At 43.5% G+C, this 25,167-nt stretch overlaps 4 protein-coding genes and 1 long non-coding RNA gene across 8 annotated transcripts in view; 3 read left to right on the top strand and 2 right to left on the bottom strand.

Moving 5' to 3' along the window:
• Positions 1 to 1,356: 1,356 nt before the first annotated feature.
• Positions 1,357 to 10,131, bottom strand: LOC127001759 (zinc finger protein 358-like). Of its 2 annotated transcripts, none has more exons than XM_050866907.1 (7): positions 9,818 to 10,131; positions 7,759 to 8,609; positions 6,680 to 6,801; positions 6,100 to 6,249; positions 5,144 to 5,265; positions 4,268 to 4,486; positions 1,357 to 3,400 (listed from the first exon to the last, which is right to left on the bottom strand). In XM_050866907.1, exons 1-7 carry the CDS (start codon positions 9,962 to 9,964, stop codon positions 2,954 to 2,956), a joined length of 2,058 nt encoding a protein of 685 aa, XP_050722864.1. In that variant the 5' UTR covers positions 9,965 to 10,131; the 3' UTR covers positions 1,357 to 2,953. The 2 variants fall into 2 exon arrangements, with proteins under 2 accessions (XP_050722864.1, XP_050722866.1); XM_050866909.1 differs by having other exon boundaries at positions 9,824 to 10,131.
• Positions 10,132 to 10,836: 705 nt separating this feature from the next.
• On the top strand, positions 10,837 to 16,469 carry LOC127001839 (uncharacterized). The gene is made up of 4 exons (XR_007755479.1): positions 10,837 to 10,937; positions 12,224 to 12,406; positions 13,449 to 13,507; positions 14,508 to 16,469. It is a non-coding gene; the product is annotated as an uncharacterized LOC127001839 (long non-coding RNA).
• Positions 16,470 to 17,083: 614 nt separating this feature from the next.
• LOC127001450 (dynein regulatory complex subunit 7-like) lies at positions 17,084 to 22,256 on the top strand. The gene is made up of 9 exons (XM_050865977.1): positions 17,084 to 17,768; positions 18,176 to 18,370; positions 18,468 to 18,656; positions 18,747 to 18,956; positions 19,319 to 19,769; positions 20,139 to 20,264; positions 20,547 to 20,633; positions 21,760 to 21,916; positions 22,112 to 22,256. Exons 1-9 carry the CDS (start codon positions 17,730 to 17,732, stop codon positions 22,254 to 22,256), a joined length of 1,599 nt encoding a protein of 532 aa, XP_050721934.1. The 5' UTR covers positions 17,084 to 17,729.
• Positions 22,257 to 22,967: 711 nt separating this feature from the next.
• On the top strand, positions 22,968 to 24,794 carry LOC127001758 (dynein regulatory complex subunit 7-like). Its single transcript, XM_050866906.1, has 5 exons — positions 22,968 to 23,145; positions 23,397 to 23,615; positions 23,720 to 23,821; positions 24,154 to 24,255; positions 24,403 to 24,794. Exons 1-5 carry the CDS (start codon positions 23,008 to 23,010, stop codon positions 24,685 to 24,687), a joined length of 846 nt encoding a protein of 281 aa, XP_050722863.1. The 5' UTR covers positions 22,968 to 23,007; the 3' UTR covers positions 24,688 to 24,794.
• A 76-nt stretch (positions 24,795 to 24,870) lies between these two features.
• Positions 24,871 to 25,167, bottom strand: part of LOC127001757 (zonadhesin-like) — a 15,096-nt gene continuing 14,799 nt past the window's right edge. For 2 of the 3 annotated variants that reach the window (XM_050866904.1, XM_050866903.1), the window contains one exon: positions 24,879 to 25,167. This exon is cut by the window's right edge and continues 632 nt beyond it. The gene's annotated coding sequence lies outside the window, so the exon portion shown is untranslated. The other variant, XM_050866905.1, reaches the window with a different exon arrangement.

The following is a 25,167-nucleotide window of genomic DNA, read 5'->3' as shown; positions in this document are numbered from 1 at the left end:
ATAATTACTTCCGGCCACTTGCCATCGCCAGGCACAACAGGCTTCCTTACGCAGTATTTCGCCTCGTCGCCTGAGTACATATGCATGAAAAATAAAACCGGCAATCAATATACATTCCCGCACACAAAGTGCTGCTCCCTGTACGTGGCGCGCTTTGCCAGTCAGCCTCCCGACTGTTCTCTGCCTTCACTGTCCTCCTCCTGCCTTGTGGCGACATCCATTGATTGTTGCACAGCTTACCTTCAAACCACGATGAATATATGAGTCACATATCACACCATGCACGCGGTGTGCGACTGTGCGGTGCTGCACCGTCTCACTCACTCGCCGGATGTGCATCTATGTTAAACTCACAGGGTGAACAAATAAACTGTATGACAAATATTTTATTAAATTTCTCTTATTGACAATCATTCAGATACTTGACTAGACTCTTGACTAGATATTTTTCACTCCCTTTGAAGGTTAGTGTATAAATAATAATCTACATGTTGCTCTCTGAGCTCAAGATAAACTTATAACTGCTTAATAACTGGTAATAACTGGTGGTCATGTTTATAACCACGAAGCAGAACCTCTTAATGACTAGATTTACAACCATAAAGTGGCTATCAATGAGACAGCATGGATGGCAATCAATAACTAAAAATGTCACTCAACAAACATGAATATTGCAAATGATAAAGAGGACACCTTCCACCTTTGCAGGCACAGCTGTGGCCACAGGAGACAGGAAAACTTTACCTCTACTCCTCACCAACAGTTCTGCTACATGGCCAAGACAGCAAGGCACATTTTGGCAAATACATACAGTGGAAAATCACCAGCTGCACTATATGAATATATTTTAAGGCAGGGCTGAAAATCAATTAACATGAATGCTTCATATATTGCTTATATACTGATATAGGTTTATATGCTCTTATGAAAGTGTTACCGAGTCAAACAAATATTTCTCATCAACAAACTTATCCCCTGCTTCTAAATCAGTTGAACTGGGATCAGGCTAGAAGGAGCATGCTGTTCAGTATTTATTTGGATGGAATGATAAGGAAATAGTATATTTTAGAAAATAGAGTACTGTTTAAATCTGGAAAAAAAAAATCAAATCAAATTGTTAACATTGGCTTTGTCTTTTCATGTGACTTTCATATTCCACAACCCTCCTTCACTTCCTTATTTTCTTGTAAACAAAGACAATGGAAACAGTTGGTGTGTATATATATATATATATATATATATATATATATATATATATATATATATATATATATATATATATATATATATATATATATATATATATATATATATATATATATATATATATATATATATATATATATATATATATATATATATATATCAGATGTTAGGAATGCAGATATGCTGTTCTTTTATATTTCCAGGAGGGCTAAACATGTCAGGAGATCTTCTGAGTTATATAACACCAAATCTGTGTCACCATAATATAATGGAAGGTTATTGTCATGGAAAAGGAAAATACAAACTCACATGAGAATAAATGTTGAAACTCTTAAAGTGGAGAAGCTACTTGGAAGCCAGAATGGGTTAGAGGTACATGTTTTGGGGAGGAGTAGAACTAAGGAGTGGGAGGAAGGAAAGGAGAGGTGAGGAATATGAAAGTCACCTGAAAAGCATATCTAGGAAGGCATACTAACTTAAATGGACATGTTGAGAGAATGGAGGGCACAAGGAAAGTGAAAAATGCTTACAACAATGAGGATGGGGGTGAAGGAAGGAAGGGATGACCCATATTCCACAAGGAGCTGGGTAGACATGATGGAAGACAGTGTAAGTAGGTTCTGAAGAAAAGGAAACCAAGAGAGATGACAACAGATACATTAGGAGAAATCGTTCAAAAGGAAGAACAAAGGCAAAATGAATCATGAATGGAAGCAAACTCTTTTTAGCCTGAAACCTCTGTACAGCTCTGGCTGAGATGGGTTGTGAGTGATGTACAGTGTCCATTTTGGTGGGTAATTCTTCTTTGACTAGAGTATTTCCAACTTTTTCTTGCTGCAAGTATTATTATTATTATTATTATTATTATTATTATTATTATTATTATTATTATTATTATTATTATTATTATTATTATTATTATCATCATTATCAAGATACCATTTTGACTCCCCTCACAAATTATAGGAAATGCTCCAATCGATAATGATAATAAATGAACTGTTGGAAGACCCATGCACCGAATGACACTCGTTTAATTGAAAACCACTAAATCATCACATACCTACAATGAGCAGACTATTAACTTTTTCTTTGTACTCAACACATTCGACCCCACAGCACCATCCCAGCACTCAAGCTCTATCCCCAGGCTCTTGTGTGCACCTAATTCAAATTGCTTGCATGGGATTTTTTTCTTAATGTGGTTCCTTCATCCTGGGATACTCTCAAGCCATACAGTGACCTTCCTGGGATGCAAGGGGTTAATACACAGATATTTGAATGATGATGGTAAGTGTAACCAAAGCTAGGCTTTAAAACACTCTGTGGTCATCATTCTTGCATTGGTTTACTGGAACACTAAAGTTGTTGCCTTGATGTCAAGAAAGATATATCATACATGTATGGATTCAGAAGAGAGTGAAGGTGATAAGGCTCCAGTGATGTTAGTAGGGAGCATCATATTTTCAAAAGTTGCCCCCTTCCTCTCTTTTTTTATACTGGTTTACTGGCATACACCTAAATATAATGTTAGCTTCCAAAGTACCAAACATCTACCATGGTCAATAAAAATAAAAGCTGTGCTATTGCTGCAATACCATACCAGAAAACATAGGCCTTGATGTGTATTTGAAAAGAAGGGGAGAAAAGAATAATTTTAGAGGCACCATTAATTAGACCACAGCATTGAAACCCCAAGAGCCTGTGGCACTGCATGACTTGCCTCATCTCATCCCTGGGGCATAGGTCACCACGTCGCATGACTCAGCACTCGCTCACCCACATCTCCAACTGGGCTGCTGGTCCTGTCCCCAGTCCTGGGCTCTGGGTCAGGCAGAAACTCTGTAGGGGTGCTTGCAGAAGCCAGAACCACCATTGTAGGGACGTCAGAAGCAACAGGGACTCCAGGGCACTCACGGTGTACTAGGTCTACTTGGGAAGCACCAGCTCCAACCTCTGCGTCAATGGTGGTGGGCTGCAACACCTGGCTGGGGTGCAGGGGAGCAGCCATGTCTCCCATCACTGGAGGCTCCAGGACAGCCCCCAAGTCTGGAGTGGCTGGCAGCAGGGGGCCTGGGGCCAATACCTCTACTTGAGGCTTTTTCTCCAGCTCCAGGGGTGTTGAACCTCCCTCCAAAACAGTCTCATTGCTAACATCCTTGGGGCCATTCAGCTTCCCATTGGGTAGGAGGACCTGAAACCACAGTTACATTCACCAAGTCTAAGAAAGCTCTCTACATTGGAAGCAAGAATTAAAAAATCCAACAATAAGCATTACCTAATATTTCATGAGTTGTACAAGACAAATAAAAGTGTATATCCCTCCTCACAAAGCTTAGATAAGGAAAATCATGGAAAGGTTTGAAAATCAATTACATAATGGCAAAGTATGAACACAGTCACTTTTAGCACATATGAAAAAAGCTTTAATACATGAGATGATGATATGCCATTACATTCATTAGGACAGTCTGAATTTCAAATTTGAAGAAATGCAGATATAGAAAAAAATTGAAAAAATACAGAGAGCTGCTACAATATGACTAACTTTGAGTTGTAAAAAAAAAATCTACAAAAAATAAGCTTGACATTAATGGAAGTAAGAACTAAGTTAGAAGAAAAAGAGCAAGCTGATTATATATCCTCTACAAATGCTTGACTTGGAAGGAATCCCCCCCCCCCAAAAAAAAAAAAGGATAAAGGTGTCAGAAAATTAAGCTTCCAGTTAAATAGCTGATGAATAGCATGATTTACAAAAAAAGAAGTGTCAAAAGTAATATTTATTCAATACGATGCATGCACTTGCTAAAGTCCCAAGATCCATGCTCAGTGATGAAAACTTTCCTAATAACCCCTCCAATACTAGCTGCCTTGAATGAGCAGACTCGCCCTATTGTTCAATATCATTACCAAAAATACTGCTTAATAATGTTGAGCTTTTATTGCCTTTTGTAAATGTTTCTTAAGAGCAAAACATGAAAATAATGCAATGATGAACAATTTCTAAACAGAAAAAAATTACATATATACAAAATACAACTTGATCATTATATTTGCGTACCTGATTTGGCCTGGGCTCTGGATTATCAAGGAGCTGCTGAGACTCTGTGAAGATGAGTGAGTCTGTTAGCACCATGAGGTTGATGGACTCTACACTGGCCTCTGGGGGATTGGTGGCACTATCTTGGTTGGCAACCCTCTTGGCACTCTTCAGCAGATGTCGTTTGGTGTGCCTCTTCAGGTCACAAAGCTCCAGGAAAGCCTTGCCACACTGTGCACACTGGAACAAATGAAGAAGTCTTTCTATGACATACAACACCAAAGACGTAAGGTGTCCAAGACTAAGCTTTACACTGTTGCTGACCTCCATACATCTAACTAATTTATGTCATGGGATTTGATTTTGTCAAGAATATTACCATTTTGGTGAAAACACTTAGCTGAGATGGGCAGTATTTTTTTACAAAAAATTAAGGAATCTATCTACGTATCTGTGTCGTGAATGCCCTGTTTCCTCATGGGAGCTACCCTCTTGGAGGCAGACAAAGTAAACGTGTCTCCAGCTTTCCCTATTCCATTTTTCATCTCAGCATGTTCAGTCACATGCCTACCAATTCAACCAATTACTAGATCACTCTATTGATCCATTTTGCTGGTGGTCTCTTCCTGATACCTTCTTTCTCAATCCTGCCCTCATATACTCTCCTCACAAAATCATCTTCACTTATTTTCATCACTTGTCCAAACCATCTCAGTGAATGAAAGAGGATGACAATGCTAATGAACATGGAGGCTTAAAGTTATCAATTCAGTTTCTTGAAAAGAATGTGGTTTGCATAGTAGAGGAAACCTGACTCGGATATACATGAAAATGCAATTTTACCTTGATCCAATGATCACCATGTACAACTATATGCAGGAGGAAGTGAAAGAGTACCTTGTGAGCTTTGGTGCCACGGTGAACCATGCGGTGCCTGCTGAGGGCCTTGGGGGTGGTGAAAGCCTTGGGACACACCAGGCACTTGTAGGGACGCTCCCCAGTGTGGCTCCGCACATGGCCTGCCAAGACAGGACATGAGTAGACAATGTTTGAACAATGTGATGCTTACTTGCATGACCAAGAAACAGAAAACAAAATAGTGACCATATTAAAGATCTCAGTCACCAAAAACTATTGATGTTTAACAGTAATGACATTTCTAGTGTGCACCTACAAACATATCCCATTTTAGTTCATCCTTTTTCTGCAAAAAGAAAGACAATCCCACATTATAAGAAGACTAATGGAACTCATAGCCTGCCATAGGCAAAGTAAGGTAAAGCTGGGTGCATATGTTATAGCTGAGCATGACTGAAGTGCTCATTTCTGTGCCATTGATCCTTTGAGCCTGTGGTGGATACGAACCCATTACCCTGGGACATGGGCCAATGTGAAATCAAGGATTGGCACACTTTACCCTTCCCAGGTTTCTCATGGTACCTATTTATCGACCAACCCAAAAGGGAAGATAAACAGCTGGGTGAGCTGTATGCTGACTGCCTGGACTGGGATTCGAACCCAGGCTTATGTGCACATGCTAACCACCACTCCATGGCGGCATATGCATAAGCTGCCTAAGTTTCACTATGAAATGAGAAATATGTTTATCATAACCTGAACAACACCTACTTTAAAACTTTGTAAGCTCCACCTTAACTCCTGCCTTGCAACTCTTGTCATGCTGCCTTCTAAAAAGCAAACTGTTTAGTAGGAACTGAGTGCCAATAAGTAGCACTCAAGAGATTTCCCAGAATCAAGTAAAGCAGTATACTACTCTAAAAAAAAATCTGGGGCAAGGGTGATAAAAAAGGCAGTTTATATAAGTAGGTTTGGTAAAAGTTCACACTGCTGACCATGGTAATTTTGCTGGTTATTGAAACCCTTGCTGCAGTGAGGGCACGTGAACCTAGTAGTGGAAGCGTGCACTGTTGCTAAATGGCGCCTCAGAGATGAGCGGCAGAGTAGCACCACACTGCATTGATCACAACGGAAACCAGGATTATCTGGTGGAGGAAAAATAAAGATCAGTGATTGCTGGACATTACACTTTGCTTTCCCTCACTATGCAAGCGCACACTTACACAGTTTTCTGCAAGTAAGGGAGATGAGGTTACAAAAAGATTAGTTTAGGATAAGAGGTATTTAGAAATTTCTGTAATATAACAAAAGGATAGCAAGGACAAATATAGAAGCTAAAAAAAACAATATTTCTGCAAGCAAAGTTATTGAATGGGAACTGGTTTGGTGGGTAGCTCCAAGGACTAAATTCAAAGAAGGAATGAGACAACAGAGACATGATAGGAAATATCACAAGTAAAACTATCTATATACTTTCAAATATTTGGAATATAAAATTCACACAGTTCCAGTAAGTATAAAAGTAACATTATGTACCCAAATATTACAAAACTACAAGTAAGGGTTTTCCTTCACCTCCATGAGCATTCTTCATGTGTGTTTTGAGGTGCGAGGACTGGGAGTAGAGGCTGTCACAGACCTTGCACCTGTAGCTCAGTTTGCTGCCCTTCCTGTGGGTCCTTTCATGCTTCAGCAAACTGTAGCCAGGAGAAAACAGACAACAGCTATTAGTACTAATAACTATTTTGATATTCAATAGCTTTCTTTAAATAATGAATACATGAGTAATCAATGACAATTGTAATCTAGAATATCCCATAACATGACTACTGTATGATAATTCCAAAGAAAGAAATTCTATAAAAAAAAATCTGCTGACTAAGACAAAATACTTGCTTAATAAATGACTCACGTAGTTTTATCTTTTGAAGCTGATGTAAACAACCTACTCTTAGGCACTCAAAAGTCTAATTAAAAATCAGTGTAAAATTATTTTTATTTAAGTGCCTAAAATAGCTTTTTTTTTTTTTCAAAGTAAAGAAAATGCACAAGTATATAGCTATGTACATAGCTACAGATGAATGCAAAACATCAGTATAAATGTCCAGCTTTTGGAGACTTTTTCTCTTTGGGCCTGACATTGAATTTAAGATTTCCTGTAAATGAGTTTTGTATTATCAACACCAATACTTATTTCACTGGGTAATTTATCTTTCTCTGGAGGTAAATATTTTGCTACATCTCAAGGCTTTGACCTAACTCCCTCCTTAGGTCAAGAAATGTGATGGAAAGGGAGGCAATGACTGATTGTGGGAAGCAGCAGCTGAGTGGTCAGCATGCGTCCATGGTGTCCTGGAGGACCTGGGTTCAAATCCCACCTGCTGCTACAAACTATAAAAATTTTCAGCCATCACCAAGTGGCCTAAAACTACCCACATGCTGTTTTGAAGACCCCTTATCAGTCTCTAGATAAACTCTCCAAAGAGCATCGTAGATGAGCTTTAGGGGGCAGCATGAGCCAAACAAGATAGTGCCACTATAAAACACTTGTTTACGCCATAGCAAGCTGAAGTCAACAACCAGACCCGATTTGGCAAGCTTAACAGCACTATAGGCCAAGCATTAAAAAGTTTAAATGGTGATATATTACTCACTTGCTTTTCTGCTTAAAGGTGAGGCCACACACAGCACAGATGAAAGAAGGCTGTTGGCTGTGGGTGTGGGTGTGCTCCACCAGGTTCCTGCGGTACTTGAAGGCCACACCACACACAGTGCACTGGTGGGGCCGTGCCTCACTGTGGGTCACCAGATGACTTTTCAATTGACTCTGTCTCAGGAATGTCTTACTGCAGTGTGGGCATTTCTCTCTTTCATTACCTGGACTTGGTTTCTTTACCTCTTCTTTTAATACCTGTGTGCTCCCCTGGTCTTCTTCTTTCTCACTATCAGCATCTGATATCTGTTTGCTCCCTTGATGCTGGTCTCCTTTTCCTTCCTTAACAATGTTAGTACTTTCTTGAAATTCTTGGGATTTCTCTGTAAGTTCTTCTATCACTGTGATTGCTTCTCCTGCTTCATCAGGCATCTGGTTAGTGTGAAAGAAATAGTGAAGGCTGGCATCCTTGTCTTCATCTATCTTAACATCAGAACTTTTATTTAAACTAATTTTTGGTTCTGGATAACACTCTTGCAGCTTTGCTTCCTCTTCTGCCACAGCCAGTATGGATGCTCCAGCTTTGTTACTAGCAGTCCCCAACACCACTTCTTGTTCCTCCTCTAGTTCTCCTTGAAGAACAATCTCCTGGTCATCTGCACCAGAAGATGGAAGAGGGAGCAGAAGGGGGTCACAGGGAGCTGCCTCTATACTGGTGCTGAGAGATGAGAGGAAATGGTTGGCAGTTGTCCTTTGAAAATTGATGCCAGAGTCAATAAAAGCACTGATGTCGACAGCTGTATTAAAACAGGTCCAACACAGGTGGTGGGGCATCAGTGCTTCACATTCAGCCTATAAAAGAAAATGAAACTATAATCTCTCTCTCTCTCTCTCTCTCTCTCTCTCTCTCTCTCTCTCTCTCTCTATATATATATATATATATATATATATATATACTATATATATTATATCATCCCCTAGTTGAGAGGATAAGTTAAGAATCATATACACAATTGATTAAAGGCATTAAGAAGTATTTTGGTCACAATAAGTCTAGAGTCTGATTTTAGTCTCTAAATGATGCAGTTCTCTTATCTAGGACTACTGAATATGACATTATGGTATTAGCCCAGTCTTACAACAACCTCACTCAGGTAGTTGACATTATCCTTTTCTGATAGATCTCATTGTGTTCTTCAAGATTTCTTCGTATTGTTTCTTAAAGAAATTACTCATTTCTGTGATAATATTTTTTCATTCACTAAAATGTAACTAGGGTCAATGGGGGTGATGCCCCTCATAGGAGGAGGGGAGGGTTGAGGGAACGTTGATTACCCCCCATTAGAAATTAGTTTAGATCAGACTTGTTCGAGGCAGTGGCCGAATGGTTAGTGTGTGGGCGTTGACAGCCCGTTGACCTAGGTTCGAGTGCCATCAAACCACGCTGATTTTCTAACCATCGCCGAGTGGCAGATATTACGTACATGCTGCCCAGATCTTTAATCAACCCTTACTTCAGTGACTTCAGTCAAGTGGAGCACTGGGGGGCAGCACGGGCCAAGCAAGAGTCATATCATGGCAGCAATTATGAATAACATTCGCCTGTGCCACTAACAAGCTGGGGTCATCAAAGGGGCCCCTCAATAAAGCCTATCGGTGCTACAGGTACCTAGTACCTAAAAAAAAAAATAATAAATAAAATTAATAATGCTTGTAATCCATTTCGTTGTGCACGGTGGCAACATGTGCCAACAGTGACTGGCAAGAACTGGCAACTTGGAGCAAAACATGGCATGGCGAAGCATCAGACAGTGGTAAAATAGAATTATCATCTCAGAAACAAATAATTTAAGGTGGAAAGTAACAAAAGATGTATAGTTTCCATCTGCAGTAAGGTTGGTGTAACTCACTCACTCACCTGGACTGGAGTTTTACTGACATTACCTACTGGCTAAGGAAGTGCTCTTGGCCCCCTACTCCAACTCTGTGTTGTGACATTCTACAAACAACTCATCTCCGCAGCATCCCCCGACTCATCCGGGCGTGGCCTGGCGACGCACCTGCACCTTGAGGAAGACGGAGATGCTGTGGAGGAGCTGCAGGATGGTGGAGGAGGTGCCCAGGGTGGAGAAGGTGTCGTGGAGGTGCAGCAGCTTCCCCTCCTGGCCCCCGCACAGGCGACACAGCTCCGCCCGCGACCCCGCCATGGCCACCCTAGTCCCGGGGGGCGCTGGTTAACTCATGCTGGTGCTGGTGGTGTGGTGGTGGTGGTGGTGGTGGTGACGGTGAAGGTCCATGCCAGTCCAGCAGAGCACAGGCCACCCTTGCGTCCCGCCCCGCCCCCTCCGTGCGTGTTTGTTGACAACCTGACATCCTCCACCAAGGAGACTATAGAACAGGAGAGGGGGCCTCTATGGGAGACCGTGGGCGGGTGTTGGTGTATGTCGGTTGCAACAGATGGCGCAGGAGCAGCTTTGTTTACATTCAGGCGCCTCCCCCCCTCCAGACCCACCCCCAACCCCTAGAACCAATCAACAGTGTTGCTACATGGGATCAAGCAGCAAATGTTGCTACTTTTTTCTTCAGTCAGGTTATTTCCCATTTAAAAAAAAAAAAGGTAGATAAATATTAAAATGAACAGTAGGAACTATATATACTGTATATATTTACTAGGTAGATATAGCCTGACTGCATGTCATGAGTAATGCTATTATTGTTATATTATTATACCGCAATTATATTACTTTCTCTGCATGTGTGGTTAGATGTGTTTTATGTATTTAACCTTTCTGTATACATACTGGAATGAACCAAGGAATTGTAGCCCTACTGCCGTTCTTTAAAACTATGTGATCATGTTTTTTCTTCCAAACTCATTGTTTTAGCACGCACGCTGACTTCCATCAGTAATGATGATATATATACATTGAGTCATTGGTTTGTAGGGGGAAAGAGTGGGTGAATATAATTATCTCGGTCTAACTTATACTGTTTATTATACCGCTATTCGCAGCAATATCTTTCTCTGCTCTGATTGCAACACTGCCTCGTTCAAAAATCATAACACCGCCGCGGCCGCCACGGTTACCAGCCGGAGCCTCAAATCATGTCCCTTTGTGGTGATATAGAGGACACAGCCTGGTGTGAAGCTACATTTATTACGGAAGGATGCCAGCCGGGGTAAGTGATATATATAAATAATGATAATGTGGAAATTCTAATCATTTTCACGCTGACAGCTGTTCTGAACTTGCTAACTGCATGCCTCCCCTCCTTCCGTGGCAAGAGGCCGAATGGCCTACACACGGCAGCTCAAGATTCCTCCCCATTACCACCTGTTAGCCTCGTCCATGTAGCTATCCAGTCTACTCTTAAAACAAGCTATCGTCCCTGCACTCACTATGTGATTGCGGAATCTATTCCATTCCCCCACCACCCTATTATTAAACCAATGCCTGCCCATTTCCCTCCTAAATCTATACTTTTCTAATTTAAGTCAATTACTGCATGTTCTATCTTGCCAAACATCTTATGCAAAAGTTAACCAGCATGTCTCCACTCTTTCATCCCTTACACTGATAAACTCTGGAACAGCCTTCCATTGTCTGCATTTCCTCCTGCCTATAATTTGACCTTCAAGAAGAGTGTATCAAGACTCTACTTTTGTCTGTTTGGGAGTGGTGAGTAGTGGGGCTTTTTTTTTCTAGTACACTTTGTTGCCCTTGAGCTGTCTCCTATGTTTAAAGAAAATAATAGTTAAATAAATGAAAGTTGGCCGCCAATGCTTTCAACACATTTTGGTGCCATATCTACAAGTGGCTGGTGACTGTAAGTATCTCAGCAACCTGCATGCATCTATGCCATTCCTATCATGGTGCATGGAGCAAGCTTCACATAACACTCAGACAGAGACAGTTTAATTATGGTTACATATCAGACTCAGTTTATTGCTCAGTCTATTAGGTGCAGTGCTGTTAATATTGTTAGTGGTAGTATTAGTACAATTAATGTATTTATTTTAATTAAATTATCAATATTTATTTATTATATTCTTAGTGTTTGAAAATTCCAATACTAGCATTAAGATAAACAAAAATATCAGAAATATATTTATACTCATTAATTATTATTGCTTTTCTTATTATTACTTCCTTCAATGTCCTGGCACTTTGACATCTAGTGCTTCTCTGTCTTGCAGCCAAAATTGTGGTCTTTCTGAATGTGTATGTCCTAAGTCTTCATTGGTGTATCTAGCTATATAACAAAAATCTGCATCTCTCTCTCTTCTCACCCAGTTGTCCCCGTACATCCTTTCAGTATCCAAAGAATTTCAATTAACATCTTGTAATCACACAACTAATGCAGTGCAATCCTCATCTCTGTATTTTACCGTGTGGACATACTCTTTCCTTCCATGTTTCACTGTCGTATGTTATTCCACATCTAACACAACTACATCCCAACAGATCCGAACACGTCCGATATCATCCAAGAGAATGTGGCAGCTGAAGGGGGAGAGGCCAAGAAAGAGGCCAAGGGTGAAGACATTTAGCCACCCCCCCTGAAGTACATGGCATCATTCAACCCTCTTGGTGAGCTGCAGGAATGTGCTTCCCATTGCAGTGCACCAGCTCCATGTACTGATTTTGGTATGAATACTTCATCTAGTGTTTGTTGATTGTTGTGTTATTAATCTAATTATGACTTCACAAAATAGACTGTGCAAGTCACTTAACACATGCCCTGCTCAACATCACTTTTAAGTTGTAGAATTCCTTCATATGGATGCTGATTTATATATCCTGAAATGATTGGATATTGATTGTCTTAACATTTTTTTTTTGTCCATGATCACTGAACCATGTTACGGTATGTCTTTGGGTGCAGATCCAGGAAATGAGTTTTTGGGAGGACGTCAGACTTTTATGGGTGGAAGGAGCATTAGCATTACCGATTACCCATTCTCGCAGTCCTGGTCTTGAAAAACTGGTGAAGTGACCTAAATCAATGGGTATAACGGCCTGGACTTTGTGCCAAAGCATTGTTTTAGCCAGCGCTTTTTGAGCTAGTTTTTGGGGGCCTGGGCCCCTTTGATCCACCAATGTAGCTATGTCTTATAATATATCTATCCTTTACAGTCTGATGGTGCATCCTTCTAGGTTGTCAAGTTTTAGTAGCTACTCATGAGAAGTATTCCTTATAATGATCATTGATTTCCAGATGGTTTGCACTAAAAAAAGTGTCGTGTAACCTGCCGCAAATAATAATCAGCTGTAGTCAACCCTTGCTTTAAAGAACCAATATGGAGGAAGGGGGTGATGTTATATCCAAAAATCTTTTACATCTGAAGTATCCAACCTTTTTGTGTATAATAAACTTTGTTTGTTACATGAACTTAAAAGTTCACAATTTCCATACATGATTCTTTTTTCCTTGTATTGATGATTAATCCTGACATGTATTTCCATTATCAGTAGGTAATATATAGTAACAAGACAATAATACACATTATAACAATGTATATATTATAGCCCAATGAGTGCACGAGATCATTTACCTCATCAGTGACGCCAAGTCCAGGAGTCCTTCCCTAAATTCTTTGCCCAAATTTGTGACACCAAGTATAACAACTAGTTTTAGTGACCATTTGCATCCATTTTTCACTTTGATTAAAAAATTGCCTCTCAACAGGTGTGAACTTGATGGGGTTGGAGGAAACTCGACTCGGCCATCAAGCTCACCACAATATAGTAAGGAACCTCTTGTTCTCAGTGATAATTTATCCTCTTTAGTTACTATTCCATGTTGCTTTAATCACAACTAATGTATTGGAAACATTACAGCTTAATAACATACCTCACATCTCTGCATACAAATTGAGTTCAATATTCAATTGTTACACCAGTAGGCTTCATATCTCAAAAAAAAGTATGTAAAAAGGTTGAAATTTTGAATGATATATTTAAACTCTTTATTATGTTTCTATGGGTGTAGTACCGTTACGATTAGTCGAGTGATCAGCATATGGGTCTTATGTTTTTGATAGCATAGGTTCAAATTTTGCCATAGGCTGGCATTTGATAGTAACAGTAGTGTCCACAGATATCTACCTGTTTCTTGTTTATCCTGTTCCACTTTAAACTATGACTGGCCAATCTTTGAAGAGGTAGCATAACCTTGATGTGCCACTAACAAACCTTTGTCCATTCTTCTGATGTGATTTTTTCCACCTGCCTATAGCGCCGGTAGGTTTTCTTCAGGCGCCTGGCGGTCGGCCCAGGCCCGTCATGATGCAGGCTTTTTTTTTTTTTTTTTTTTGGTGCCATTTAGTATTGGCTCATGCTGCCGCCCAGAACTCATTCTTGATTCACTTGGATGGTTTAGCAGGGCTTAGGTATGACTGACATTGCAGAAACAGGGAATTTTTATATTTTTAGTGTGGCAACACATTGACAAATGTTTTAGTATGGACTGAACATCAAAGATATATATGGTAAATGGGTGCTTGTAGATCTTGACATTATATCTGTCAAGAGTCTCCAGTTGTATCCTCTCCCCCATCTCTCCTGAAAATATTACTCTTGTCAGGCAATCTAAGTGAAGCCTTCCATCGATGCTGGCGTGCAGACATAATGTCAATGCTTAGATTCACTGTCCTTATAGCACTGAAAATAATGCAATTACATGCACATATTTTATTATTTAGAATTGTGATTAATTGTGATTAAATATTTTTTCATGTATTTTCAGACATGAAAAGTGAAAATTGCTGCACACACCAGTCTGTCGTCTGCACCGGGAGGCAAGACAAATCCTGGGCAGTTTTTGCCCAGAGCCAGCAATTTTTTAGATCCAATAGGGATGGATTTTTTCTGAGGTCAGGTTCAACATGCTGCAAGATGCCAAGATCTAAGCCTAGTAGGAGATATGGGTTACAAGAGAGGAGGTTTGCTCTGGCCTTATACTATCAAAGTCCAAATGCTAATAGATTTCTGAGCACAGTATTTCACTTGTCTTCAGTTTCAACACTTCACTCATGACTCAGGGGTATTTCAGTACATGTTGGCTGGAGCAAACAGACTCTGTCAGCCCTGCAACAAAGAGCACAGGCTTTGTCAAAAGAAGAGAAACTTCGTGGGATTTGCCATTATTTAGTATTACTCTTGTTACGCCAAGAATTTTTTTCCATATACTTTGCCAAATATTGCAAGTAATGCACCATTGTTGGGCTTGCTTGTTATAAATCAGATCTTGTTCATTTAACAAGCTTTGGGTGTCTGCCACTTTCCAGTTGTAATGCAAGGAATCATTTATCTTCCCTGCTAGATATCACACGTAATGCACCATTGTTGGTTTTGCTTGTTATAAATCAGATCTTGTTCAGTTAAAAAGCTTTAGGTGTCTGCCACTTTCCAATTGTAATGCAAGGAATCCCCTGCCAGATATTGCATGTAATGCACCATTGTTGGTTTTGCCTATTATAAATCAGATCTTGTTCAGCTCACAAGCTTTGAATATCTGCCATTGTTTATTTCAGGTGTAATGCTTGGAAGCATTTGTTCTCTTCCCTACCCAACAGTATGCAATGCTTTATTGTGGATTTTGCCTGTTATATTTAATCATGTTCAGGTAACAAGCTTTTGGTGTCTGCCTTACCTAATATGTCCTGCAGTGACACTTGGCTTGGTTTCATAATGTGAAATACAGCATGTAATTTCATCACACTAAGTGTCTATCATCACGTGTCTGGCATCATTAATGTGGCTTCCAGGAGTAATCTTGTTTGTATTACAGCTTGCAAATTTTTTTCTGCTTTATATGACATACATAATCACATAGGTATGATTTACAAAATGTAATGGCAGTTGATATTCTTGACTAATGCCTCATAAACCTTGTGAAAAATAATGCTTTTTTGAAGGGGGGGGGAGCAGAGAGTGGTTTGTTTGGTTGGCCAGTTCAAGGAGTTTCATATCAAATGATTTTATTACATCCAACTTTAATGTGTGCTAAAAACATATATTTTATTACATCCAACTTTAATGTGTGCTAGAAACATATATTTTATTACATCCAACTTTAATGTGTGGTTCCTGCAATAAATGCTACATGTTTGATGTAGCCTATGAAATACATCACTCTCTGCCCTGTAATTTGGTGTGTCACATACTGCAGCATAACTTTCCTGCTATTTTCTTACACTATGAGTTGCCTTATTTTGTCTCATTTGCTTTTATCATATGTGCCTCTGCTGCATAGTTGTGCCTACTGAGCTTAATATCTTCATGACCCTGACACCAAGGTCAGAGCCTGTGAGATCATACCGTGTCCTACATTCCATTTTCACCTCCAGGCTCGCCTGTCTCCCAGGACCACCAAGTTATTGCATTCCATTTAAGACAACTCATGTGTTACCTTCTTAATGTCCTCTATGATGTATTTCAGCATGTTTTATGATGCTTTGCTCTTATATTGATGTGCCTTGCAACATTTTTATACTGTTTTCATTGTATATAACACACCATTGTTGGTTTTGCCTGTTATAAATTGGGTCATGTTCAGTTAACAAGCTTTGAGTGTCTCCCATTGTTTATTTCAGTTGTAATGCTTAGAAGCTTTTGTTCTCTGCCCTGTCAAGCAGTATGCAATGCTTGCCATTATCTGGCACTTGTACAGTTAGTATGATATTTTTACTCAGCTAAGAGCATTTTGCAAAAGGTGGGGGCATACGCTGTAGCAGCACGTGGCCTCGGTGCTCATCTCTGTAACATTAGCCCATGAGCCTGTGGTGTTAGGGAACCCATTACCCTGGGACACAGGACCAGTGTGACATCCGGGTTACCACAGTTGCAAAGGCATTATAGTAATTTAGCATGCATAGAATGTTGTATGGTTTGCTTGTATTTAAAGCACTGGATATGTTTGCTACACACACACACACACACACACATATATATATATATATATATATATATATATATATATATATATATATATATATATATATATATATATATATATATATATATTAGCAAATGCTTTCAACATCATATTTTTCCTAAAAAAACAAATTGATATAGTGTAGATAATACCTAATAAAACACAAGAACAAATATATTTTTCTTTACCCCATTAGTAAATCATTTTACAATGAAAAAAAATAAGTGAAGGCTGGATACGGTGCTGTGGCAGGTACTTCAAAAATAGTAAAGCTACCCCTGAAAAGTGACGTTTTTGGTGGGCTGCAATAGATGGCGCTACTTCCGCACGCCCGAGGAATTACTACATACCACTATCTCTTCGTATATAGTCTCTTTGTCCTCCACACACACCTCGGCCGCCGTCTCTGCCACCTCACGTCCATTACCCTCTACTTCGTCTATCATTAAGCCCTAGATATTGATAGGATGCCATATAAACCACCATGGCACTAAGAAAGCAATGATCAATGACTACAAAGCGTGGTTGGCATATTTCGGTTCGGTTGTCATGGGAACTGAGACGCTTCTGTCAGAGCCACCAGACACGTGACGAGTAAACATGCTGCAGGACCCAAACGAGGTGAATAAGAGACTTGAAGAAGCTGAGGAGGACCTTCTGAAGCAAGTGGACAGCTTTAGGCGACGATATAACTCCCTGTATCCCGGCGGCCCCCTGCTGCTGTTCACCACGCGGAATGAGAGCGAGAAAGTGGTCAGTTCCCGGCCCCAGGGTACATGCGTGGGCTAGTCATGTCAGTGTGCGGGGTATTCACCTGCTTCCGTCTCTCCTTGAAGCGGTATTTAGGTATTCTATTCAGAGGCGTGTCTCTTTAGTCCCCTGAATACCGCTTAGTTATCCATCTGTTTGAAACGGTGGTGTTGAGGTGCTGTGCCCTGCCCCCAGGTGCCTGTGCTGAGCCTGGTGGTGCCCAGCCCCCAGCCCTACCCCGAGCTGCTCAGCCTCCATCAGGCGGCTCAGACCCTGGCCAACATGCTCACCTACACTCCGCCGCCGCCCGCATCCCCGCTGGTAGGTACAGAAGCTATAGCTAACGAGGAACATTTTTGTAATATACTCCTATCACATAATTTATATAAACCAATGCTGTGTATTAAATTTCAGACATTGAAATGAATTTAAAAAGTTTTCACTGTTGCAGCGAGCTGGTTTTAAGCTTAAGAACAGTACTACTATTCTTAATTTTATATTCTGACTATGTTCTGACTATTTATTTAGTCACAACAAAAGTATGAGTTGCAAAACTCAGACCAAGGATTATATACAATAGTATATAATCCTTGACTCAGACTAAACTTTAGATGAAAGGCAATGTGTTTAGTCTTTACCCGTCCCTTCATCGGCATCCCATAAAGTTGAAGTATACCAACGTGCTGGCCTAAGTGATGACTTAACCTTATGACTGGTGTGCACGGCAGCCGCAGAAGGTACGGTCGGCTGCGCTGGTGGCGAAGACGCAGCGAGGAGAGGCGGCCGAGTGCGCCCTGGTGGTGGCGTCGGTGCTGCTGGGGGCCGGGTACCGCACCTTCGTGGTCCAGGGCACGGCGCGCCCCTCTCTAGTGGCTGGCGACACGTCCATCCTGCCCTGCCCCTACCTCGCGCCGCCCTACCAGGTCAGTCACCATCGTGGTGCTCCATGCAACATTTCTCTCTCCTGTATTTCAAGGATCGAACATTTCTGATCGACACACTCTCTTGCATGTGCGGCAGGCGGGGAAGGAATCGGGCAAAGCACCCCCTTCAAAATACAGCGTGAGGCAGCCGCCGGACCTGAGGAGTCGTTACACCCTCATCATGGAGGAGCGCGCCCGCCGCCGCCTCCTTGCAGAACAACAGCAGCAGCAGCAGGAAAAGAGAGACAGCGACCCCAGCCTTGCAGAGAGCCAACATGAACAACAGGTTGATGCTTAGTGTGTGTGTGTGTGTGTGTGTGTGTCCCTGCAGAATGCGACGACACATTACACAATCAAACTTCCTCCCCTTCTCCAGGATGTTGGAGGGAGCGACCTTCACTTCTGGGTGCTGGTGCTTCCCCACAAACGCCAGCTGTGCTCGCCGACCTTCGTGGAGCCGAGCACGGGGAAGGTCACGCCCCTGCCCGCTGAGGAGCCGCTGCCCTACCTCTACGTGCACGCCCTCTTCAACCACAGCAACTACTGGGCCTCCACGCAGCCTCGCCAGCCCATCAGTGCAGACATAGTAAGGCGTCCTATAGCCACCTCCAAATTAAGGCCTATAAATGCACTGTTATTTCTTTGTGATCTTTCGTAAGTTTTACCGAACGATATAGATAGTAAGCTGTTACTCCTCGTTCTTATTATCTGCGGCAGAGGTATTGGGCTGCAAATTTAGAAAAAAAGAAATGGATAAGAAAGAACGCGGTGTTGATAATTAATTTTTAATTAATGTGGTGGTGAGAGAGGTGACAAGTTAGCTTGAGTGCTACGCGTTGGCATCTACAATAATAATATCTGTCGAGGTAACGGTTGCGAAAATATCGAGCTATGAGCGAGCGTGACGCCAAAGTGATACAATTCATATATTTACGCACACACTTCCAGTTTGACTTGGACGATCGCTCGATGTGGCTGCCGCTCATCGACGACAAGCCCAAGTCTCAGCCTAAAGAGCCGCCCCAGAAAACGCCCGAGCCAGTCTCTCACTCCGGTGAGCCTGAGGACACTCGCCAGTCTCTTCAGGAGTCTCAGGACTCACCAAGCAAGCCTCAAGATGCACCCGGGCAGTCACAGGACCCCCAGGAATCTTCCAGCAAGCCACAAGACACCCCAGTTAAGCCTCATGATTCATCTAGTCTGCCGCCGGAGACCCAGGACGCCCTCAGTCCTTCACAAGAAACTCTCACGCAGCATCAACAGCCCTCCAGTGCATCCCAGACCAAAACGAGGCGCTCGAGGAACAAGGAGGAGCCGCTGCTGCCCCGCGGCTGCTACAAGCCCGTCGTCATCACTGAAGAAGGCAGGTTACATGTGTGTGTGTGTGTGTGTGTGTGTGTGTGTGTGTGTGTGTGTGTGCGTAATTCACCACGGCCTGATCACGAGTTGGACTCGCTTTCGCCAGCAGGTACCCTCCCCCCACTAATTTCGTCGATCTCTGGGTACTGCCAGGACCTCACACACCACACACCCCATCCCCCTTGCTCAAGGGGGGGGGGGGGGGCAGTAACCACTCCTAGTCAACTGAAAGAGTCCGGCCTGAGCGGGGCTCGAACCGCCGCCTGTTTGGCCGTTAAGCCTCGCAGCGCAGCGCTCTACCGATTGAGCCACCGGAGCGGTGTTTTTTTTTTTTTTTTTTTTTTGTGTGTGTGTGTGTGTGTGTGTGTGACCATGGTGCAGTAATGAGTACGTGTGTTCGTGTTGACAGCCCTGTTGCAAAGGTTCCCCGGGGGGTGGCGGGAGGAGGTATACCAGGGGGCGGTGGTGCGGCGCTACGCCCCGCTCACGCATCCGCGGGGGACCACAGTCGCCCTCACTCTCTTCACTCCTGAAGGTAATGATCGCCGCGTGTGCTGTGTAAGGAAACTAGAATTACGGTGAACTATACACGATACAACTAAAGGTAATTTCAAATAAGTATTACCAAACATGTGTGCAAACGTTTAATTACTCTCAAACACTTTATGTTTGTCAAAAACAACATATATTTATTTCTTACAATTATTGATCAGACAAACAGCCCTTCATAAGCTAAGTCTCTCTCTCTCTCTCTCTCTCTCTCTCTCTCTCTCTCTCAGCAGGATCCGTGAAGGAGGTGCGGGAGGAGTTCCAACAGGGAGGACAGACCAGGGCTGCGTCACGGACCTCCTGACGGGGGCGGTCAGGGACACCTTTTCTAGGAGCAGGAAGGACACACTCAAAGGTACTCAGCAAGCTTTCTCCTTCTCCTTCTCACCATCGTCATCATCATCATAAAAGTTTAGAAAATACCAGCAATAATGATCTGCATGCAAATACAAACAGCAAGTGGAATAAAGGAAATTAAACTGCTGGAGGAGGGAGATTGGAAAGCTAATACCAGGTCTCCTCCTCCTCCTCCCTCTCCTCCTCCTCCTCCTCTTCCTCCTCCTCCTTATCATTATCACATTCATAAGTGAAAACTACATTAACAATAACAATCCACATGCAAACACGAACAGTGAACAGAACAAAGGAAAAAAATGCTAGAGAAGGGAGAATGCAAAGCTAATACCAGGCCTCCTCGTCCCCCTCCCCCTCCTCCTCCTCATCATCATCATCATTATCATCAAATTTAAGACTTTACCAACAATAATGACCCACATGCAAACACGAACAGCTAGTAGAACAAAGGAAAAAAAATGCTAGAGAAGGGAGAGTGCAAAGCTAATAACAGGCCTCCTCCTCCTCCTACTCCTCCTCCTCCTCATCATCATCATCATTACCATCATCAAAAATGCCAGAGAAGGGAGAATGCAAAGCTAATACCAGCCAAGCCTCCTCGTTCCCCTCCCCCTCCTCCTCCTCCTCCTCCTCCTCATCATCATCATCATCAAATTGAAGACTTTACCAACAATAATGACCCACATGCAAACACGAACAGGGAGTAGAACAAAGGAAAAAAAATGCTAGAGAAGGGAGAGTGCAAAGCTAATAACAGACCTCCTCCTCCTCCTTCTCCTCCTCCTCCTCATCATCATCATAAAATCTAAGACTATACCAACAATAACGATCCACATGCAAACATGAACAGGGAGTAGAACAAGGAAAAAAATGCTAGAGGAGGGAGAGTGCAAAGCTAATAACAGACCTCCTCCTCCTCCTTCTCCTCCTCCTCATCATCATCATCATAAAATCTAAGACTATACCAACAATAATGACCCACATGCAACCATGAACAGCGAGTAGAACAAGGAAAAAAATGCTAGAGAAGGGAGTGCAAAGCTAATCCCCGGCCTCCTCCTCCTCCTCCTCCTCCTCCTCCTCTTCCTCCTCCTCATCATCATGCCCCGCCCCCCTTCTCCCCCCAGAACACCACTACTGGAGGGAGCCGTCGTCGCTGTCCTCGTGCGTTGACAAGGACGGCGTGGACAACCCATGGCGGGCCTGCGAGCTGGAGGTGCGCCCCCAGACGCAGCCCCTCGAAGTATTCCTCTTCCACTCGGAGTTCCGCGTCGACGCCCTCAGGTAACGTGACTCGCGAGAAGAATAAAAGCCTCTGTTATCTCGATTGTTTTGTTACTTTCTACGCTCAGCTTTACTTTCTCTTTACTTTCTCTTGTCCTACTCTTGTTTTCTGTCAGCCTCTCTTGTGGGGAAGGATAATGAGGGGAAAAAATGAGGAGGACGATTTACTGAGAGGGTCTTCTTGGCTGCCTGCAGGAGACGGGAGATAAGAAGCGGAGAGCTGCGGGAGGAGTACGCAGATCGGGCAGACTTACTCCTGCGGCGCATCGTCACCTTCGCTAGTGCCATCTCCAAGACCGTGCAGGTGAGCGGGGATCTATCATCTAAGAGGGTTGGGTGAGCTTCCTCGCTACTGTACCTGGGCCCGTATGCTAAGACGCTTTCAGCTCTCGCAAGGTTCTCATGAGTATTTTTCACGTTCATGGTGCAGAAGGCTCATCAAACTATCACTAGGCTTATAAAACTACCCTCCATGGAAATATCTAACACCTCTTTGGAAGTCTTATCATATTTGGGAGTGTAAGTCCTGAAACGTTCGAGAATATGGGTCTGTCTGATGATGATGATGATAACAATGTTACTTGCGTCATCCTAACGAACCACGCTTCCATTTGCTGAAGAGAACATGGTCTACATAAAGGCTTGTTGAAAGTCATGCCAAGATGGTTAATGACTGTTGCTGTAAGATTAAGACGAGCGGAAGTTTGATGAGATGTTTTTTAAATTATCAGATATCTGTGACAGAAGTGGTACTTTATTTAGCTTGACTTTATGATTTATCTACAGCAGACTGAATCACGCGTCCTTGTAATTGTATAACTGCTCTAGGTACTGCTGGTTCTGCGTCAGAGTAGGCACTTTGGTAAGTACAGAGTTCGTAGGTTGGTCTGCTAAAAACACGTATCGTGCTGATGAAAACATGACCTCCTTCATGAAAACAGAAAATAGAGGAGGAGTTCGGGAGTGCTGACAATGAAGACGAAGAAGAAGTGGGAGTAGGCAGCCCCCACGACGGCAGAGGCGCCGGGAATGGAAGTGGCGGCGGCCGTGACGGTGGCAAGGGGGGGCGGCAGGCGGTAGAGCGGCGGGTGATGATGGTGGCGGAGGGGCGCGTCTACCTCCTGTACCACTACGGCCGCCACCGCCTGCTGCAGCCCTCCAGGACCTTCATCAAGCCAGCGGACGGCGTGCCCACCTCCCTCACCATGGACCTCACCCACAGCTTCCAAGTGAGTGAGTGTGTTCGAGCCAATCACGTGGCGGACCGTCACTCACGTCCACCGCCGGCCGCTGCGTCACTTCATTACATATTTCGTTCCATCACAGACACACCATCAATCACCAGTCATGCCATCATCTTCGGGACCTGCTCACTACTTTATATACATTATTTTATTTATTGTTATTTATTTTTTACTGCCATGTGATGATGTGCTGAGGCGCCGAGAACCCCGATTGCTAAATCTACTATACCACGCAGCCTGACCCCGGGGCAGAGGAGCCGTCGTTGCCGCAGTTTTGGGAAGAGTTGGAGGAACAGATGGAGGCCGAGGCCCGGGCGTTGGTGGAGGTGCGGCAAGCAGTGGAGGAGACCGAGGCGGTGAAGGAGGCCCGTGTGGCGGAGGAGGAGCGAGCCACGCTGCTGCCGGGAATCTTCGACACCACGTCCAACGCCACCGTCCAGCAGATCCTGAAGGAGGTAATCATTTTTCGGGACGTGGTGTGGCGCCTTGCAGCGGAAACCATGAATTGTAGCCAGGTAGAGGGATGAGAGTGGCGAAATAACACGGATGGTTGTTGCAGAGAGAGTGGGAGGAGGCCCACCGGGAAGAGACGGAGAGAAAGAAGAGAGAGGAGCGGGAGGGCCGCGTTGACACCCTTGCTCCTTACCTGCCGCTACTTCAGGTATGTCACTCCCCTTCTCCCTCCCCCGTAGGGCTCCCGGGAAGGAAGGTTAGATGGAGGGTGGGGAGAAGCGGCAGCCTCCGTGTGTGGTGTGTGCAGCACACACACACGCTCCTCTACGATCAAGGTCTAAATGTCTACGACCATTGACCCAACAGGATGAGAGAGGGGAATATTTTGAATGTCCAGACATTCTTGTAAATTATAGACTATTTACCTTTTCAATTGATGCCTCCGACTGTAAGCAGGCAAGCAGATTTACCTCACCCGAGAACTATTACTGTGGCCCAACCCACCGTGAGTGACTCCTGATGGAGGCGTCGGTCTTGCAGGGAGGAGAGGGGCTGGAGGAGGCCGTAAAAGAGCGCTGCCTACAGGACTTGAGAGATCGCCTCGCCCTCAGAGCAAACCTTCTTCAAGACAAACTTGACCAAGTAAGTGCTAATGAGCCTGCTCCTGCTGTTCATTTATCAAAGTCTTCCATTATTAAAAGAATGCCTCGTAATGTTGCGTCAGATTAAATCTCCTTGTACTGAACCATTCCTTAAGCGGTATTAACCGTAAATATACTTCCCCCCGAGGCTCGAGAGAATGTGCTGGCGTGCCGGGAGGAGGCCACGCGCCGTAAGCGAGTGACCGCTGAGGAGCGCGCCGCCCTCAACGCCCAGACCGCCGCAGCTGAGGCCGCCCATCGCCGCCTGCGGGCCCACCTGGCGGCCTGGAGACACGAGGCCGAGGAGAGGTACGAGACCATGGCCGCCAAGCTGGAGGCCGACCCGCGGATTCATGACATTCCCTCCTCCACCGCCACGCCCCAGCCGACGGACAGACAGGGCTCTCCCGGCCCCACGGCCCCGCAGCGCTGAGATGCAGCACTACGCCACGTGGGTCTAGGCGAGAGGTGTAATGTGGGAGGAGGACTTTCTGAACAGTTGTTTCTCAACCCTGAATTCTTCAACGATGAACCCACACGAGTATCCCTAAACATTACAGTAACAGCAAAACACTACGGGAAAATACTATGTTTATAGATATTTTAAATGTGTGTGTGTGTGTGTGTGTGTGTGTGTGTGTGTGTGTGTGTGTATAGACACTTTTTTTTTCTGGTTACCAGCAGCAGGTGGCGCAGCGAGGCTGTGTTTAGATCTGTCAGCTGACTTATAACCACACGCCCGTGACCACACACCTGCCACTGGTCCAACAGCCGCTCACTCAGCCACTCATCAGTATCACGACACCACGAGCGAGTCAAGAAAACATCTAGTATTGAGTGGACGTCAGTGCAGTTAAACACTCCAATTACCAACGAGACAAATCGCCACGGACGTGTAATCTTTTGTCACACG

This window comes from Eriocheir sinensis, chromosome 21 (assembly GCF_024679095.1).
Source record: "Eriocheir sinensis breed Jianghai 21 chromosome 21, ASM2467909v1, whole genome shotgun sequence".
Lineage (NCBI taxonomy): Eukaryota > Metazoa > Arthropoda > Malacostraca > Decapoda > Varunidae > Eriocheir > Eriocheir sinensis.
The sequence above is the reverse complement of the archived record's forward strand: the minus strand, read 5'-3'. Positions and strand labels throughout refer to the sequence as shown.